Source organism: Coniosporium apollinis (genome assembly GCF_000281105.1).
Source record: "Coniosporium apollinis CBS 100218 chromosome Unknown supercont1.32, whole genome shotgun sequence".
NCBI classification, from domain to species: domain Eukaryota; kingdom Fungi; phylum Ascomycota; class Dothideomycetes; genus Coniosporium; species Coniosporium apollinis.
In genome coordinates, this window is record NW_006913294.1 from 84,050 (window position 1) to 99,399 (window position 15,350).

The following is a 15,350-nucleotide window of genomic DNA, read 5'->3' on the forward strand; positions in this document are numbered from 1 at the left end:
TTCGACGCAATTCCGCTCGATCCGTTCCTTCGTCTTGGTCCTTTAAATGTGACATAATGGGCCGGAACTAGTAATCTGATAGACATTACAGCACATGAAACTCTAGGGATGTAGCTGTTTCTGAGCCTGACATTTGCACTCGAGAATAACAATGAAGTCGTGCCAGCTTCCAGGCTCGCAACCCCACCCACGGCTTGTGCACCTCGAGCATCAGGTAAATCGAAGATATTGGAGACAGAGAGGCCTCACCATGCGTTGACATTTACTTCCGCTCCATATCAGACATTCAGGCTGACCGGTTGTGCCGTCGCGACACACACACTCGTCATTGTTTTGGGTGCCGTGCACGTGATGGCCAGCGCAAAGCCCGCCTAAACTCCTCTCCCCTACCTCCGACCTCATTTTTGGCCTATACGAGAAAAACAGCCTCATCAACACCGGGCAATCACGATTTGACTCGACACGACTCGAGTGCTGCACCATCCCCAACCGCGCACAGCAACCACACGATTCATTCACTATCGAGTTTGCGCAGTCCTTTGTACCCGCAGTCTTGCCGCCCCAAAGCTGAGTGAAAAGCCTACGACATCCTCGCCTACCTGCACGCAACTCCTCGCGCATCGTCAACGCCGCGCATGGAAGCTTTCCCGGGTGCTCTGTCCGACTGCTAGACAGTCGTAGAAAGACGCTGCAACCTTCCCGCGGCTCTCTTCCCGCCTGCCGTCCATGTCGAAACGTCAAGCGACGACGCAAATCACCAAGGACGACAGGGAAACGGCACATCGAGGGCACTCCTTAGACCGTGAGGAGGATCCCGTCGTAAGGGCTACACCGGAACAGATGCAAAGAAGAAAGTGAGTCCGTCGCGTTGTGTTTGTTGTGGTTCTGGTAATTCACTCGGGGGACATGTCGTCACCGCGACTTTACGTGTGCCGGCATGACAACCATCGCGTGAAGCACTTCACTTTGCTTCACTGAGGCTATTGTGCGAAGTCTGTGCGCGCTGTTCACGAGCGCACAATAACGCCCTCTGCCTCTTCCTCTGCCCCAAGATCCTTCTATCCTCCTACACCTCGTAACTTCAGATCCATCTCTGAAGCTCTGAACCCCAACCATTCCACACCCTGCCCAGCCGTACATACATCTGTATTCACGAAGTCGGTTTAGCTAACTTGACACGATGGATAGAATCAAGCCGATCAAAGGCCGCAAGCCGGTGGGCTTGCCCAGCTCGGCGAACCCGGCGCAGCCTCAGCAGCCTATGTTCGGCGGATTCGGAGGCTTCACTGGTTTCGGTCAGCAGCAGGATCAGCAGCAGCAACCCGTTCAGCAACCCGCTCAACAGAACGGAAGCTTCTTCGGCAACACGCAAAGCTCACAGAGCTTCCCACCTACAAACGGCGCTCCATCTTTCGGCCAGAACGGTGCTAGTATCTCCTTCGGTGGATTTGGCAATGCTGCAGCTGCAGCTGGCGCTCCTCAATTTAATCTCGCCCCGCCCTCTGGGGCCTTCAACTTCTCCTCCGTAGGCAGCAATCCATTCAGCAACCCTTCCAATGGCGCAACGAACGCGTCCACCACTACGAACGGCGGTGCCAGTTCGGGTTTCTCCGGTTCGATCTTCAACCTACCTCCAGCGCAGCCCGCCAACGAAGCATCGAAGAGCAGCTTGTTCAACTTTGCAGCCTCCGCGCCGCCAAATAATTCTTCAAACCCGCCTGCGACCTCTCAACCGTTCTCCACGAACTTTGGCTCACCAGCCAATGCCACACAACCCTCCTCCAATCCGTTTGGTTTCCCTCAGCCAGCAGCCTCTGCACAACCAGTCCCAAATCTATTCGGTACGCCGACGGCCAACTCTCAGGCGGCCCCAGGTCCTTTCAGCTTCTTGAACAAGGGAATCAACGCGGGAACAACTCAACAGGCTCCGCCAGCTGTCAACGCCACACTCAGCCCTGAGGAGATGCAAGTGTCACCTGATAACTCGCCCGCTAAACCCAACGGGCAACAGAACGATCAAAGGCCTAACCTCTTCTCTTTCCTGAATGCGCCTCCAAAACAGCCGAACGAGGCACAGATGTCTGGTTCAAGCTTGTTCAGTCGGATCACGCCGGCAGATACTACTTCGCAGGCCAGTGCGCCGCCTGCACAGGAACCATCGCAGACCGCCCCCAAGGCCAATCCTTTCGCGGCTCTCAAACGTCCTGAGGACACTCCAGCGCCGTCTGCACCCGCGCAAACTCAAGCACCACCAAAGAGCCCTTTCGCAGGGATTGCGCGTGCCCCCACTACGCCGGCGTTTCCGAATTCTGCTACAGGAGCGAGCGGCGCCTCATCGAACCTCTTCCAGCCGAAGCCAGCTGCTACCACTTCACAGGCAGGCACAAATGGTATCCCAGCCTCCACATCTGATGCTCCGTCCTCAGCGACAAGCAACCTGTTTGGTAACGCTAAAAGCTCCACACCGTCAACTACAACTTCGACGACGGGCAACATGTTCGGCAATCTTAAGCCACCTGCGACATCCGCTGCCCCTTCGCCCGCTTCTAACATGTTTGGTAACCTCAAGCCGCCAGCAACATCTTCTGCGCCTGCAGTTCAGCCGAATATCCCTGCAGCTGATATATCCCCTAGTTCAGGTGGCCTACCAGAGCCGCCAGCACACTTCACAGATGTGCAGAAGCAGCAATTTCAGGTTGGCTGGCAGATGTGCTCCCTCAATATTGGCCTGAGAGAGTACCTTGCTACTCTAGACCCAATCTCGGATTGGTCCCAAATATGCCGCTTCTATCTTGCAGAGAGTGCGAAGTTCATGGCCGTACTCAGCAAAAAGAGGAAAGCGGATGAGCCAGCGGCCGCTGAGGGCGTCAATGGCAATGGCAACGCAAAGAGATCCCGTGCCGAGGATCAGGTGTCGTATCCGAAGCTTCCAGAGGCTCAGCCCGCTCAAGAGACCTCTCAAACCTCGAGCATTTTCAAGAACATCTTCGACAAGGCATCTCAGCCCGCCGTCGAGAAGCCTACCCCGCCACCTGAGACTTCCAAGCCACAGCCGGCTGCCGCACCTTCATTCCAGGCAGCTCCATCAGCGAGCACCCTCTTCGGAGCTGCAACCAGCGCTTCTGCAACAACATCTTCCAATCCCTTCGGCGGTTTTAGCACAAGTCTAGGTAACACCTCGTCTGCACCCACCAATCTATTCTCGGCCAAGCCGGCCACTGCTGCACCAGTACCGAACAAGCCGAGCAAAACACCAGTAGCAAGCCCGTTCCAGTTCAAGCCTTCCACCACTGCTGCGGCTAGCAACGCCAATGCACCTGCCGCTGCGAGTCCATTCCAGTTTAAGCCGTCAAGTACGCCGTTGACTAGCAGCACGACTGCTCCTGCAGCAGCGTCTCCATTCCAGTTCAAACCCACATCTGCAGCGTCTGCAAACAACGCAGGCACTGGCACAGTTCCAGGATCAGTACCTTTCGGTGCTGTAGCCAATCCTTTCAAAGTTGCGGGCGCTCCTCAAACTCAACCTAGCGCCAGCACATCGTCCGGACTGCAGCTTCCTAAGTTTGGGGATGGTACCGGTACGACCAATTTCCTGGCTGCGTTCGGCAAGCAAGTGGAGAAAACTCAGCGAGCAGAGACCAAGAAGCGAAAGGAGGAAGATTTCGACTCGGATGAAGAAAGCGAGGAGCAGTGGCGCAAGAAGGATGAAGAGAAGCAGCGCGCAAAGAAGGCGAAGCTTGAGGAGGCTGCCAAGTCGCTCGTCTCGCCAACGTTTAACATTGGTCAATCGAGCTTTGCGGTCGGCGCTTCACAGCAGAAGCAGGATAAGGCATCCAGCGCCGCCCCGTCTTCCTCTTCACAACCTCAGACCTCTGCATCTCCCACCAATGGTCTTTTCATGTCAGGCACGGTAAGCCCAACGCCATCGACTGGCTCGGTATTCGGCACCCATCGTCTTGGCGCCAACAACTCTCTCCAGCCCGGCAACGTGTTTGCTCATCTGTCAGATGTAGAGTCCGGTGCGGAAGCCGGGCAAGATGATGCAGGAGATTCTGAAAGTGCAACTGGCGAGGACGAAGAGGCAGCCGATGAGCAGCAGACTGGGCAGACTAGTGCGAATGGCGGTGACGATGAAGCATCCGATGAGGAGACTATTGAGGATGCCATGAGAAAGTCTCGCAGCCCTGCCAAGAACACCACGACGCCTGGCACCTCTACTCCTGCAGCTAGTCGAAGCATGTTCGATCGTATCAAGATGGGCGCAGACGGCATGCCTGAGCGGGAAGAGCCAATGAACCAGGACAGCGATCCGGACAAGACTCCCAAGGCAAACCCCTTCGGTTTCCCAACGACAAGTACTTCGACGCCTTTCGGCAACAGCACTCTCTTCGGCAAGAGCGCAAGCCCTGCCGGCGATAACACTTGGAAGAACGACAGCCCCATCAAGTTCGCCCAGAGCGCCAAGTCAACAGGAGCCCCCGCCTTCAACTTCACGCCAGCAAGCCCTGGAAAGCCTAGCACTGGCGACGAGAGCAACAAAGAGAACTCAGCGGCGTCGAATCCTTTCGCCGGCCTCTTCGGAGCCAAACCGAGCGGTGCCGGTGCGTCCGCCTCCCCAGGGTCAACGACCCCAACCGCATCGCCAGCCAAGCCTGCGCTTGGGTTTGCATTTGGCGCACCACCTACTTCTGGTGGTTTGTCTCCCATGCCAGGCTCGTCAGTGTTCGGCGGCTCTGGTTTCACCTCTCGGGCGACCACGCCGGGTATCTCGGAGAACGAGACCTCTGCAGCTGAGTCAACAGCAGAAGCTGATGCCGAATCCAACGAGCCCCAACGCGACCTCACTAGCCTCAGCGAGCAAGAGCGTCGTGAAGAGACGGTGATTTTCGAGTGCGCAAAGTCCAAGGCGACGAAGTACAATCCCAAGGCCGAGACTGACAAGGCCAAATGGTCCACCCTCGGCGTCGGCCCGCTCCGCGTTCTGAAGCACAACACCACAGGCGTCACCAGGGTTCTCATGAAGGCTGCTCCGAGAGGCAACGTCGTCATCAACTCGAGGCTGCTTAGCCAGATGGAGTACAAGAAGGTCCAGCAGAAGATGGTGCAGGTCCCGCTTCCAGACGAGACGGGGAAAATCACCAGCTTCTTCATCCGCTTTGGTCAAGACTCCGACGCTGACGCCTTCGCAAAGGCGTGCGAGGAGAACAGAGCGCACTAGCTTGCATATCGGGGGGGTGTAATTGTACAGGTTGGGGGGTTTGTGTGCATTGCGATCTGGCGTTCTGCTGTTGTCTTTCTCATTATGCTTTCCATGTTGCGCCCGAAGCTCTGCTGCGCGCTTCTACTGCTGCTTAGAGTACACGCTCTGGAAGGGCACTTGTTTTCTCTTTTCTCCATGCCGGGTCTTTTGCACAGCACATGCACACACGGGGGACCTGCGCACTCTCTCATACACAGTCTTGTAATCTCAGTGGGCTACAGCTCACATCCCGCACACGGCTCACGTGCGTCCGGCATCCGTAGCCGCTTTGTCAACTTCCTCAGTACTTTTCTTTCCTTCCTCCTCTCGTCCCACCCATCACCAATCCTCCCTCCAGTCACGCACCTACTTCCCAACAGCCAATCTCACTCGTTCTTTCATCTCTCGTCATGTCCCGCTATCCAACCTCTCCAATCTCATCGTCACCTCCATCCCTTTCATTACCCCAGGGTCTCAAGTCGCCGAGTCGGCCCGTCCAACCTGCCGATGATAGGACAACCTTCCTCTGAGGTGCCATACTTTCAGGGCCTCGGATAGGTCATCCTTCCTCTTTGGTAGTGAGGCCGGGTTGGTGAGGTGATGCGGGGCTTTTGTGGTGGTGGTGGGGGCGTGGTGCGTGGGCGTGGAGAACGGTGGCATGATGGGTGGTGGGGGCTGTCGTGAAGGGGGATGACGGGGGGGCGGGTGTGTGGTTGGTCGGTGGGGGCGGTGCGCTGCGCGGCTCAAGGGGGGAGAAGAGAGATGTTGGTAGGATATAGATTACAGTAGCTGGGTGGGGGGTGGCAATCAAAAAGTTTCAAACCACGATCTCGCTATCTTTGGTGATAGAGCTGGCTGTGATGAACAGATTCGACTGATTTGAACACGAAAATCATCGCTTTCCGGGATCCCAATAGCTGTCCAGCGAACTGAGATGCCGCTCTTCCGCAGAGTAGCCTTAATCGGCAAGGCGTACAGGATCATACTGCCCACTGTAACCACGCAAAGCAAGTAAAACTCCAAGACGCAGACGATACAACCCTGCTCCACCTAGCTCCATTACCTCCCCTTCTCATCCCCCGACAGTCTTAATCCGCCCTCCACAGGCGGCGGCGGCGCATAATCTCGCCTCGGCCCATCAATCGGCGGCAAATCCGAGCCGACCGCATCCTCATAGCTAGGCGGGGGCGCCTCCTCATACTCCGGCGCGCCCTGCTGCGGCAGATACGCGCCCTGCACTGGCGGATACTGCTGCATCCACGGCGGGTTCTCGGCCACGGGAGTTTGCGGAAACGCCGCGTAGGGCGCCGGCGGCGCGAGGGAGGGTCCCGAGTAGGTGGAGATGGGACCTGGTCGCGGCGGCTTGAGGGGAAGTCGAGCGGGGACGGGGGAGGAGGCCATGGCGTCGAGAAGGGCGCGGGGGGGCGCGATGCCGGAGAAGACGCGGACGGGGAGGCGCAGGGGCAGCACGACGAGTTGGTCCTGGCCCTGTTTGTAGGAGCCGTAGCCGAGGCCGAGGCGGACCTCGAGCTCGTAGAAGCGCGAGATGTTGCACGTGTCGAAGGTCGGCGCCACGGTGTTGGGCAGCGGGCGCCGCTGCCAGTATTCGCGGTTGATCTCGCTCTCGGTGCCGATGGTGTCGGCGGGGGTGCCCAGCGGCATGGCCATGTTGGAGAGGCTGATCACGATCCAGCTGTTGGACTCTTGGCGGATCATCTCGTGCGCCCGGATTTTGGTGTAGCCGATTAGCTCGACTTGCAGATTTTGCAGGAAGAGCATCTCGGTGCGCTCGCTGAGCTGCTTGATGATGATCCTGAGGGGGATATCGTCATTGCAGGTTAGTATGGCCGGATTTGGCAGACGAGCATCTACCATGAAGCGCGGTGGGGGTCTAGGGGTCGATGGTTGGAGATCTGGCTCTTTGGGCGAGTTCGGACCGAACATGCCACCAAGCCATGATTGCTTGCTCTTGGCTTTGGTAACAATATCGGGGTTGAATTGATGCTGTCGCCTAGCATACGCTTCGCCGTCGGATCGTGGTGGTCTTGGTGGCTCAATGGGCAGAAAGTTGAAGTGCGCAAACTGGGGGAAACCGTTAGCTCAAATAGAGACTATAGATTTCTCACTTTCGAAGACGTGTTGATTCAAAGAAAGGACAGGGTTCGTGATCACAGATCTCCTTCTGCCGAATGTAGTAGGTAAAAAGTCCGGGCTCAGATCGTAGTCCGGCTAGAAGGTACCATGTTATGCTTGGGCGGGACGCGGTGTTCTATAGACGTGCAGAGACGTAAGAGAGTGTACTTACGCCTCTTGGGTTCTCCTTGAACAGCGACGGCCGGTTGACCGTGACCTTACAGTAGTAGCGTATCTCCGCCAGGCCCGGAAAGCCAGATAACGTAGGCGGCAGCGTCTGCTTGACATGAGACGTGGGATTTCTTGCAATCTCAAGCCCCAGACCGGAGAAGGCGGCGTTCGTGCCGAGACTGTTGATGGCTGTGCAAGCATTGTTGAACGGTATCTGTAAAAGAGCCTTGAGTACAAAGAGTCATGCTCTCGAGGTGGTAAGGTGTTACCTTGAACGAGAAAGGGTACTCGTACTGCCCCGTGTTCAGGGTGTAGCTTTTTTGCTGCCATGCTGGTCCTATCTGCAGGTTCGGAGGTGGGAAGACTACTTGCAGTCTGTACAGCAACTAAGGGACTTATCTTGGTACTGAATTTGATCGCCGTACTTCGAAGCTTCGTGCCAAGTCATGTTCTCCCACAACTCACCTTGTGCACCTCGAGAACAGGCCGTTGCCGATCATTGTAGGGCCCAGCAGGACTCGGAGGGATCAGTCTCGTTCGACTCTCACCTTCGAGCTTGACGACAATCGAAGAGACATTAGTGTTGCTAGGTACACGTAGAAAGACTTTGCCGGAGATGATGTCAAGGTTGGTATAAGTGTGTTGCGCGTCGAGCGACAGCGTGACCAGCATTATGGCGGACTGAAGAAGAGGATTCGCAAACTGTCCCCGCTAGTTTTGGATTTGGGTTGCATTTCAGGCACTTCCGGAATCATCCTCAGGGCTGATCGAGATGTTGAGAATGCTTGGAGAGCTGCTTCTTGGCGTTTTGCACCGCCTTCGCCGCGTGGCATGAGAAAGGAGCAGCTGAGACGGCCCGGCGCTTCCGAATTGGGGCCTTGCCCATGTTTAGATCACGGCACCAGGTGTGAAGGCGCGGTCTACAAACCTCTGCACTTGAAGCTGCCTTGACGATCTTTGCGAAGATGTTGTCCGTCAGGCGTCTGTGGCACCACCAGAGGACTCAAGAGGTCCTCATTACGGCATTCATCACAGGTCAAAGCTGGGTCTCAGACTGCTATGCGTTGGCCTACGTTGAAAGCTCGCTCTCTTAACATCTTTTTTCAGACAGCGAGTTTCTATGCATCTAAACCATCACCAAGCCGTGAACTTGATCAACGGCATGGAACGCGCAGCCCCGCAGTTGCGTCGGCTGCGCTATGCTATCCCACTCCTGAATAATAATATTCCCACGTAGAATGCCGACGCTGTAACGAACGAAAGGTACAGACTCTGGCCGCAAAGGGAGCAAGATAGACTAAACCCCGCAATGCATAGCAGAAGGCCGAGGCTGGTTAGACCCTCTAAAGACCCTCCTTCGCAAGCATATCTGATAGGACATATGGTCAGTCGTCATGATCGAGATCCCATGGAGGGTGGGTAGTGCTTACCGGCAATGTCAAGATAGAAAGCTACCCCATTGAAGCTGCCGAAAGCTATTAGCAACAGTGCTCCCTTCGGACAGCGGCTGCTTACTTTGGCTTAGTGCCTGTCAACGACCAGAACCACCACTTCACTTTCGATGTCCAATTGATGAGATCCAGATGGCTAACCCCCTGCAGCGTGCCCTTATACTCACCCCACCTGCTGCTAGGGACACTGTCCGATTTGTAAGTCCCGCCTCGATGTTGTAAAAATTTAAGGGTGTAACGTTTACCTTACGAGACCGTCGTTCTCGGCCCCCTCCAACTCTCTGATGATACTATGAGACGGCCGGAAAACCGACCAGTACGTTGGCTCAAGACACGCCCCATAGGAGTAGTACCTAAGCCGGGGACAGATTTCAGCGATTGGTCGCTGACAGATGCGGCGTGCAGATAGTACTCACTTGATTCCTTCTCTGTCTGGAGTGTTCCAGTTGAACACCGACTGCATATATTTCCGTGTCAACTGCGAAAACGCAGCGGTTTCAAAGCCGAAGAACTCGAGAACCTTGTAGATTCTTGGGAGATTGACCGCTTGATAATCGTTAGTGATTCGGCAGGCTGCTTGACAACTTAGAAGAGAATAGCCTACGTCCAATCTGGTCGATCATGTAGTCCGCAAAAGCTGAACCCCGATGCGGAGTCGCGATCGTAGTCAAGGATTTAACGTCAACATTAGGCGGTTTCAGCTTTGATAGCATGTATCGGGAATCAAGCCCTCTGAGTGCTGTCAGTGACTAGCTGGCCGGTGTCATGCGCCTAGTTTTCGTACCCCTGCGTAGTTGTGAGTGGAGTGCGATGGATCAATGGACGATCAATCTACCATGCTGTGTCTGCGAAGCCATGAGTCTGTGTGTTAACGTGAGCATGAAGAGGTATACGCACGCTATTATGTTGACGCTCTTCCCGTGCGCCTTCTCCGCAATGCTCTTTCCAAGCCTCGCCGCTCTTGCTTCGATGGAACCCGAGGGTGGGACCGCTGCTATTATCACCTCAATGCCCTTGGCAGCGAGCGCTTCCCTAATGCCGCGCCAGTACTGTATCCCAGGCACGGCGGAGCCAGCCAGGCGGAGCTCATCGAAACCGAGAAGCCCATGAGCTAGGACGATCGCATATTTCTGTTCAGTCAGCCCGTTGCTGGCGGCTTGTAATGGAAGGATGCGTACCGGTGTTTCTGTGGAATGGTCAGCATCCTATCTTCTTAGGGAAGCTATCAATGCCACATACGGTAGTTGTCTCGTATTACAGAATACTCATCTACTATCACGCGTCCCAGGTCGCTCAATCGAGGGTCCTGCCATCTGCGCGCCGTGAAGCTAAAGCTGCGGCAACTCGAAGAGCCGTATCGCTGGAAGCCACAGCAAAGCCTCCTCACCGCGGCAGGAGCTAGTGTCCTTGGTTGTATGAGCAGTGTCATCGCTCGTCTGGTGTTTGGCAAGGCAGCATGTTGTTTGCGATCGTGGTAGAGTTGATGTGCATCACATGGCAAAGTTCAACTTTCGCTATTCCGCGTGCCCGTGCCCGTGCCTGTGTCAGTGACGTAGCGCGTCAAGCATTAGGATAGATGCTAGAAGCAGCCAACAACCCGGTTTGACTGCACCAGAGGGCATATCTGCTTTTCCATGTATGAATAGTTCGGTATATTATGAACTTCGTGGTTCAGATGGTGTCACAATATAACTTAGTCTGGCTGAGCGCTAGGGGCCTGACGCTGGCGAGCAAGTCGCTATTAGGACAGATGCGCTAGGACCGTTCCTCAAGTAATCTCTAGATACGGATGGTTTACGCTTGCAGCTCTATACCGTCAAGCCTTCCCTCGGTATGTAATGTGAATTGGTAGAGTTGCAGCTCTGCCCTATGGGTGCCTTGACTGCGGTAATGGAAGAGTAAACCTGAAGAGCTGCATGTCATGACAAGTCTCTTGAGCTTGAGTCGATTTGCTGTGTGGTGGAAAGTGGAGTACTGATTATTTCGACGGAGGCTTCGGCTCGACGCTGGTCACCGCGTTCAGCAGGTCATCGACGACCTTGCCACCCTTCTCCCCCCCTATCTGCTTGATCTCCTTCAGCTTCTCCTCTGTTGCCTGGTTCGCATCGTCTTCTGCCTTCTTGTTGCCTCTTGAGTGCTGTGCAGTGTGTCAGCTCCCGTTAACACTATGGTCTATGGGGTGGCATACCTCTTTCTCGAATCGCTTGAACTCCTCCTCCTTCTGCTTCCGGTATTCCTCGATCTCTTTCTGAGCTTCACTCCTGGCGTCCTTTACTCGCTTCGTGCGGTCTACCGATGGTCAGGATAACGGGCATTGTGTTAAGTAGCGGTATTCAGCGGGCGTACACTCTCTGGCTGGTCCGCAGTCAGTATGGTATCCGAGGCATACTTCGAGCTTGTGCATGCACACCTTTCTGGACTATCTTTTGTGCCTCCCGCTCCGCCTGGACAAATCATGAGCTCAAGCACTGCGAGGACGATGCCGGAGCTGCTGAAGCTTACATCGAGCAGGGTCTGAATGCCTGCGGAATTCTGTGCGGACTATATACGATTAGCTTTAGACGGGGTGAGAGAGCAGGAATCTTCAACACACCATATTTGCAACCTGAGCGCGCTGTGGTGACCAGGTAGTGCTCTTATCGCAGCCTCCAGTGATGCGGGATGTCGCACTTCCAGGGCCAAGCCAAGACCCGTGCCAAGGCTTCAAGATGTTGCCCGAGCTCCGTCGATGAGGACATGAATTGTGCGCCTCAGTCTCCCACCGTTCGAAAGATCACCATCTAGTTGTATCTCAAAAACTTATTGCTCGTCACATATATCAAGATGTCTACAGCTGCGAAAATGACCCTCGCCGCCACCACTGTATCGGCAATCGGCATCGTAGTGTTTGTCCATTACGCGCAGCAGGCAGAAAAAGCTGTATGTGTCCCATCTTTGGGTTGCATTCATCCTTCATCAGTAGCACGTTCTAATTGAACCAGGCAATGCACGCCGGTGTCGTCCGCGACATGGAGCAGCAGCGGATCAAGAAGGAACGGTTGGCGGACTTCGAAATGCAACGAGCCCTCGAACAGGAATACCGGAAGGTTCAGACTGTCTCCGATGGCGGTGCTGCGGGTGCATCATAGGGCAATACCATACAAGGGTTTCTCAGCACGCTAGTGGAGGAAGCAGAAGCGACCGAGGCTTCTGGTGGCCATGCCATGAGAGCGTTGGATGTGAACGCCCTCACACTTTGGGCGGCAAGCAGCTACATGATGCACAAGGCAGTAACCGTCAGCTCAAATGCAAGACGAGCATGCTGAGGAGCGAACACACGGACGGGGCAGTGTCTATTGCTCGAGCAAGCCTGTCGAGCTCACGAGGATGCGGAAACACAGGGTCGAGGAGGGCAGCCGCTGCGGCGATCTTTTGCGATTATCCAGCAGCTATTCGCGGCCTCGTTAGGTGGGTAGTGACTAGGTTCTGTCGGGATTCTCAGTAAGCAGGAAGGAAGGCGTGGTCCGCTCTGTTCATATCTTCGCACTAGCCAACTGCGGACGTGTCCAGATTCTGAAGTAACACCCGACAACTGTATGCTCTGCCTAGCAGCGAACAGAGTAAGCTTACCACACCATGTCTTGTCGCCAATGGGGTGCATAGTACGGATCTGGTGCTAAGTTGAAAGAAACAACAAAGCTGGCCCAATCCGATCTCTAGTCCACATTTTGGGACTGCCTTTGTTACAGATCTAGTGAGAAGTTCTTATGATTACTGCTGTTGTATTGCCTTTCCAGCAAGCGCTCAGCATATTCGCTCGCTCTGTTCTGATAATCCGAGGTCGGTTTCTTCCGGCGTCTCAGAGAACGCGCCGCGAACGCGAGCTGATTGGCGCGCATTGCTCTCTGGCAAATCCGCGGGTGTTGCTGCGCAGGAAACAGCCCCCAGGCGCTCTATCATTTCACTACGAGCACGACTTCCTCCACCTTAAAACCCTCTCTCTTAGCCATATCATTACTCTTCCACACACAGCTTTCTCGGCATAGCCATAACCATCCTCTTGAACCCACAAGAAAACTACCAAAATCCGATAGAGACCCGCTCAATTGCCATGAATTCAATGATGAGCTCCGCAACAGGCATGTCAACAGACGCAGCAGAGAAGACAGCGCCACAGCCACGGTCCGCGAACAACGGCAACGTTACTAAGCGGTATGCTCCCGCGCATTGCATGCATCATACCGGCAGGAACCCCCTAGGATTCCTGCCGGTATGAACATCCAGTCTCGAAGTAATTGCACATGATACTGATTCCCGCAGGCTACAGACCGAGCTTATGACCCTCATGATGTCGCCCACCCCCGGCATCTCCGCCTTCCCCAACGACGACCTGCTCAACTGGACCGCGACCATCTCCGGCCCTGACGGCACGCCCTATGCCAATCTCACCTTCAAGCTCTCCTTTGAGTTCCCGGCAAACTACCCATACGCGCCGCCGACTGTGCTGTTCAAGACGCCGATATATCACCCGAACATCGACTTCTCCGGCCGCATCTGCCTCGACATCCTCAAGGATAAGTGGAGCGCCATCTACAACGTGCAGAGCGTGTTGCTCAGCTTGCAGAGCTTGCTGGGAGAGCCGAACAAGTGAGTTAGATTAGATGCACGGTTTACGAGGGAAACAGCCATGACTGACTTCCCGATCAGTGCAAGCCCACTGAATGGACAGGCTGCGGAGCTCTGGGACAAGGACCCCGTGGAGTACAAAAAACTGGTGCTTGCCCGCCACAAAGACCTTGCGGATGAGGAGCTAGCAGGCCTCTAAGCGCGAACCTTGTGCAAAGCATCAGCACCTCCGATACCCTTTTCTACTTGTTAATCCAAGAGCTGGTGCTTTCAGTCTGTGAGGGGCGCATGGCGACGGTGTCTGTGTGCTACTGCGATTGGGCTGCATTGGGAAGGTCGCATTAGGAGTCATTGTTTTTTGCATCTTGGCCTGAATCGGAAGTCGGATTGAGTTTCAGCGCCGCTCTTATTGGCTTTCTTTGTTCGACAATCGTCTGTCTCGCTTTGATCCCTCATCTGTACAGGATCCTCGTGCAGCCGGTGGATAGTCTGCAGGTGGCTTTTTGGCGTCACGGAGCATGTCCTGGCTCAGTCATCGGCCAACAAGCAAAAGACGCGTCTGCTGAACCAACCAGATCTTGTACTGTAACGAGAGATTCCCTGTAAAAGGCGGGCTCTAACCACCGGCTGCACGAGGGCCCTGTACTGTGTGCGTATTGAAGGACCTAACATATGTCTTGACGTGTTTCAAAATCACATTCAGGCGACCAGGCAGCTTGTGTGAGAGGCATCCATCGGGCACTTGCTATTGCCTTGATCTGGACTGCTGCCTCAGCTAGTTTTACAGACAATGACGCCCGCCAACAGTCGTCCACCATCTATTGCCAGGCAAACGGATGGACGTTGGTGTCGCACACAACCCAACATTCCCGTCAAAGCCGTCCGGATTGATGCATCGTTTCGGTCGATGATCCGAGCGGCCTTGGCTGCAGGTGGGGTTTGCCTCTCCACACGTGCACTCATCCAGCAACACCTTTCCTCCACACGCTTCAAGCAGCCCTGTTAATTGTCATGCGCCCGGAGAAAGATTGCGATGATTGGACTCCCCGCCATCCACTCGCCCAACAAAGCGACTTCTGTGCCTTTTTGTATCGCCAGTTCTGTTGCACAGTCGCCAGGCGCGGGGCCCAGGCGAAGCGCGCCAACTCCGCGCCGAAGCGGACCGCGCCAGAGACTGCAGGGATGGCTGGAGCCCGCGTGCCGGATTCGGCATGTCGATGGCGCGCTGGGCGGCTGCAGGTTCAGCGCGGCAGCTCAGTTTGCCCTGGCGCGCCTTCCTTTTAGGACTCATTCGCTTCGATATTCATTGAGGCTGCTTATGGGCTGCTGTTCAAGGCAAGAGAGGCAATTGAAACTCAGCCGGTGAGAGTGATGATGCAGGACGCCCTCGGAGTGTTCGGAGTGTTTCCGGGCTGGGTCGATGGGATCATCGATGCAGTTGAGGCTGGCTGGGCTGTGTGGCCAGGGTTCGCTGGCGCGCCGCCTTTCCGCGACCTACCGGAGCACCGGGAACCTGTTGTCGACCGCCAGCGCTGGAGATCGTTTCGAGTCCTGCGGCGTGTTTGGGCATCGTTTGAGCAGAAGTTGAGGCGCTGTTTTGATTCTGTGCCGCTATGTAGCCTGCAGGCAAACAGGAGCTCCATTGAACATGTTGCCGTTCACGCCGGAAAGCTGGAAGACTGCTGGTTGAGTGCTTACTGCGCTCTGCTCACCGAGCTGGTCCCTCATCCACTGGAATTAGCTGCATGAGG

General features: G+C 55.3%; 6 protein-coding genes across 6 annotated transcripts; 3 read left to right on the top strand and 3 right to left on the bottom strand.

Annotated features, from left to right (window-relative positions):
* Nucleotides 1-1,180: 1,180 nt before the first annotated feature.
* W97_06359 (uncharacterized protein) lies at nt 1,181-5,218 on the top strand (the record flags this gene model as incomplete). Its single annotated transcript, XM_007784233.1, has 1 exon — nt 1,181-5,218. The coding sequence occupies one exon, from the start codon at nt 1,181-1,183 to the stop codon at nt 5,216-5,218; it is 4,038 nt and encodes a 1,345-aa protein (XP_007782423.1).
* A 1,080-nt stretch (nt 5,219-6,298) lies between these two features.
* Nucleotides 6,299-8,215, bottom strand: W97_06360 (uncharacterized protein; the record flags this gene model as incomplete). Its single annotated transcript, XM_007784234.1, has 4 exons — nt 6,299-7,321; nt 7,545-7,757; nt 7,813-7,929; nt 8,009-8,215. 4 exons carry the CDS (start codon nt 8,213-8,215, stop codon nt 6,299-6,301), a joined length of 1,560 nt encoding a protein of 519 aa, XP_007782424.1.
* A 671-nt stretch (nt 8,216-8,886) lies between these two features.
* Nucleotides 8,887-10,423, bottom strand: W97_06361 (uncharacterized protein; the record flags this gene model as incomplete). The annotated part of the gene is made up of 8 exons (XM_007784235.1): nt 8,887-8,912; nt 8,974-9,008; nt 9,059-9,181; nt 9,240-9,347; nt 9,411-9,540; nt 9,599-9,726; nt 9,892-10,180; nt 10,234-10,423. The coding sequence occupies 8 exons, from the start codon at nt 10,421-10,423 to the stop codon at nt 8,887-8,889; spliced, it is 1,029 nt and encodes a 342-aa protein (XP_007782425.1).
* A 549-nt stretch (nt 10,424-10,972) lies between these two features.
* W97_06362 (V-type ATPase, G subunit) lies at nt 10,973-11,398 on the bottom strand (the record flags this gene model as incomplete). The annotated part of the gene is made up of 3 exons (XM_007784236.1): nt 10,973-11,131; nt 11,183-11,283; nt 11,341-11,398. 3 exons carry the CDS (start codon nt 11,396-11,398, stop codon nt 10,973-10,975), a joined length of 318 nt encoding a protein of 105 aa, XP_007782426.1.
* Nucleotides 11,399-11,817: 419 nt separating this feature from the next.
* Nucleotides 11,818-12,122, top strand: W97_06363 (uncharacterized protein; the record flags this gene model as incomplete). The annotated part of the gene is made up of 2 exons (XM_007784237.1): nt 11,818-11,913; nt 11,976-12,122. 2 exons carry the CDS (start codon nt 11,818-11,820, stop codon nt 12,120-12,122), a joined length of 243 nt encoding a protein of 80 aa, XP_007782427.1.
* Nucleotides 12,123-13,114: 992 nt separating this feature from the next.
* W97_06364 (ubiquitin-conjugating enzyme E2 C) lies at nt 13,115-13,798 on the top strand (the record flags this gene model as incomplete). Its single annotated transcript, XM_007784238.1, has 3 exons — nt 13,115-13,185; nt 13,294-13,620; nt 13,681-13,798. 3 exons carry the CDS (start codon nt 13,115-13,117, stop codon nt 13,796-13,798), a joined length of 516 nt encoding a protein of 171 aa, XP_007782428.1.
* Between the last annotated feature and the right edge of the window lie 1,552 nt (nt 13,799-15,350).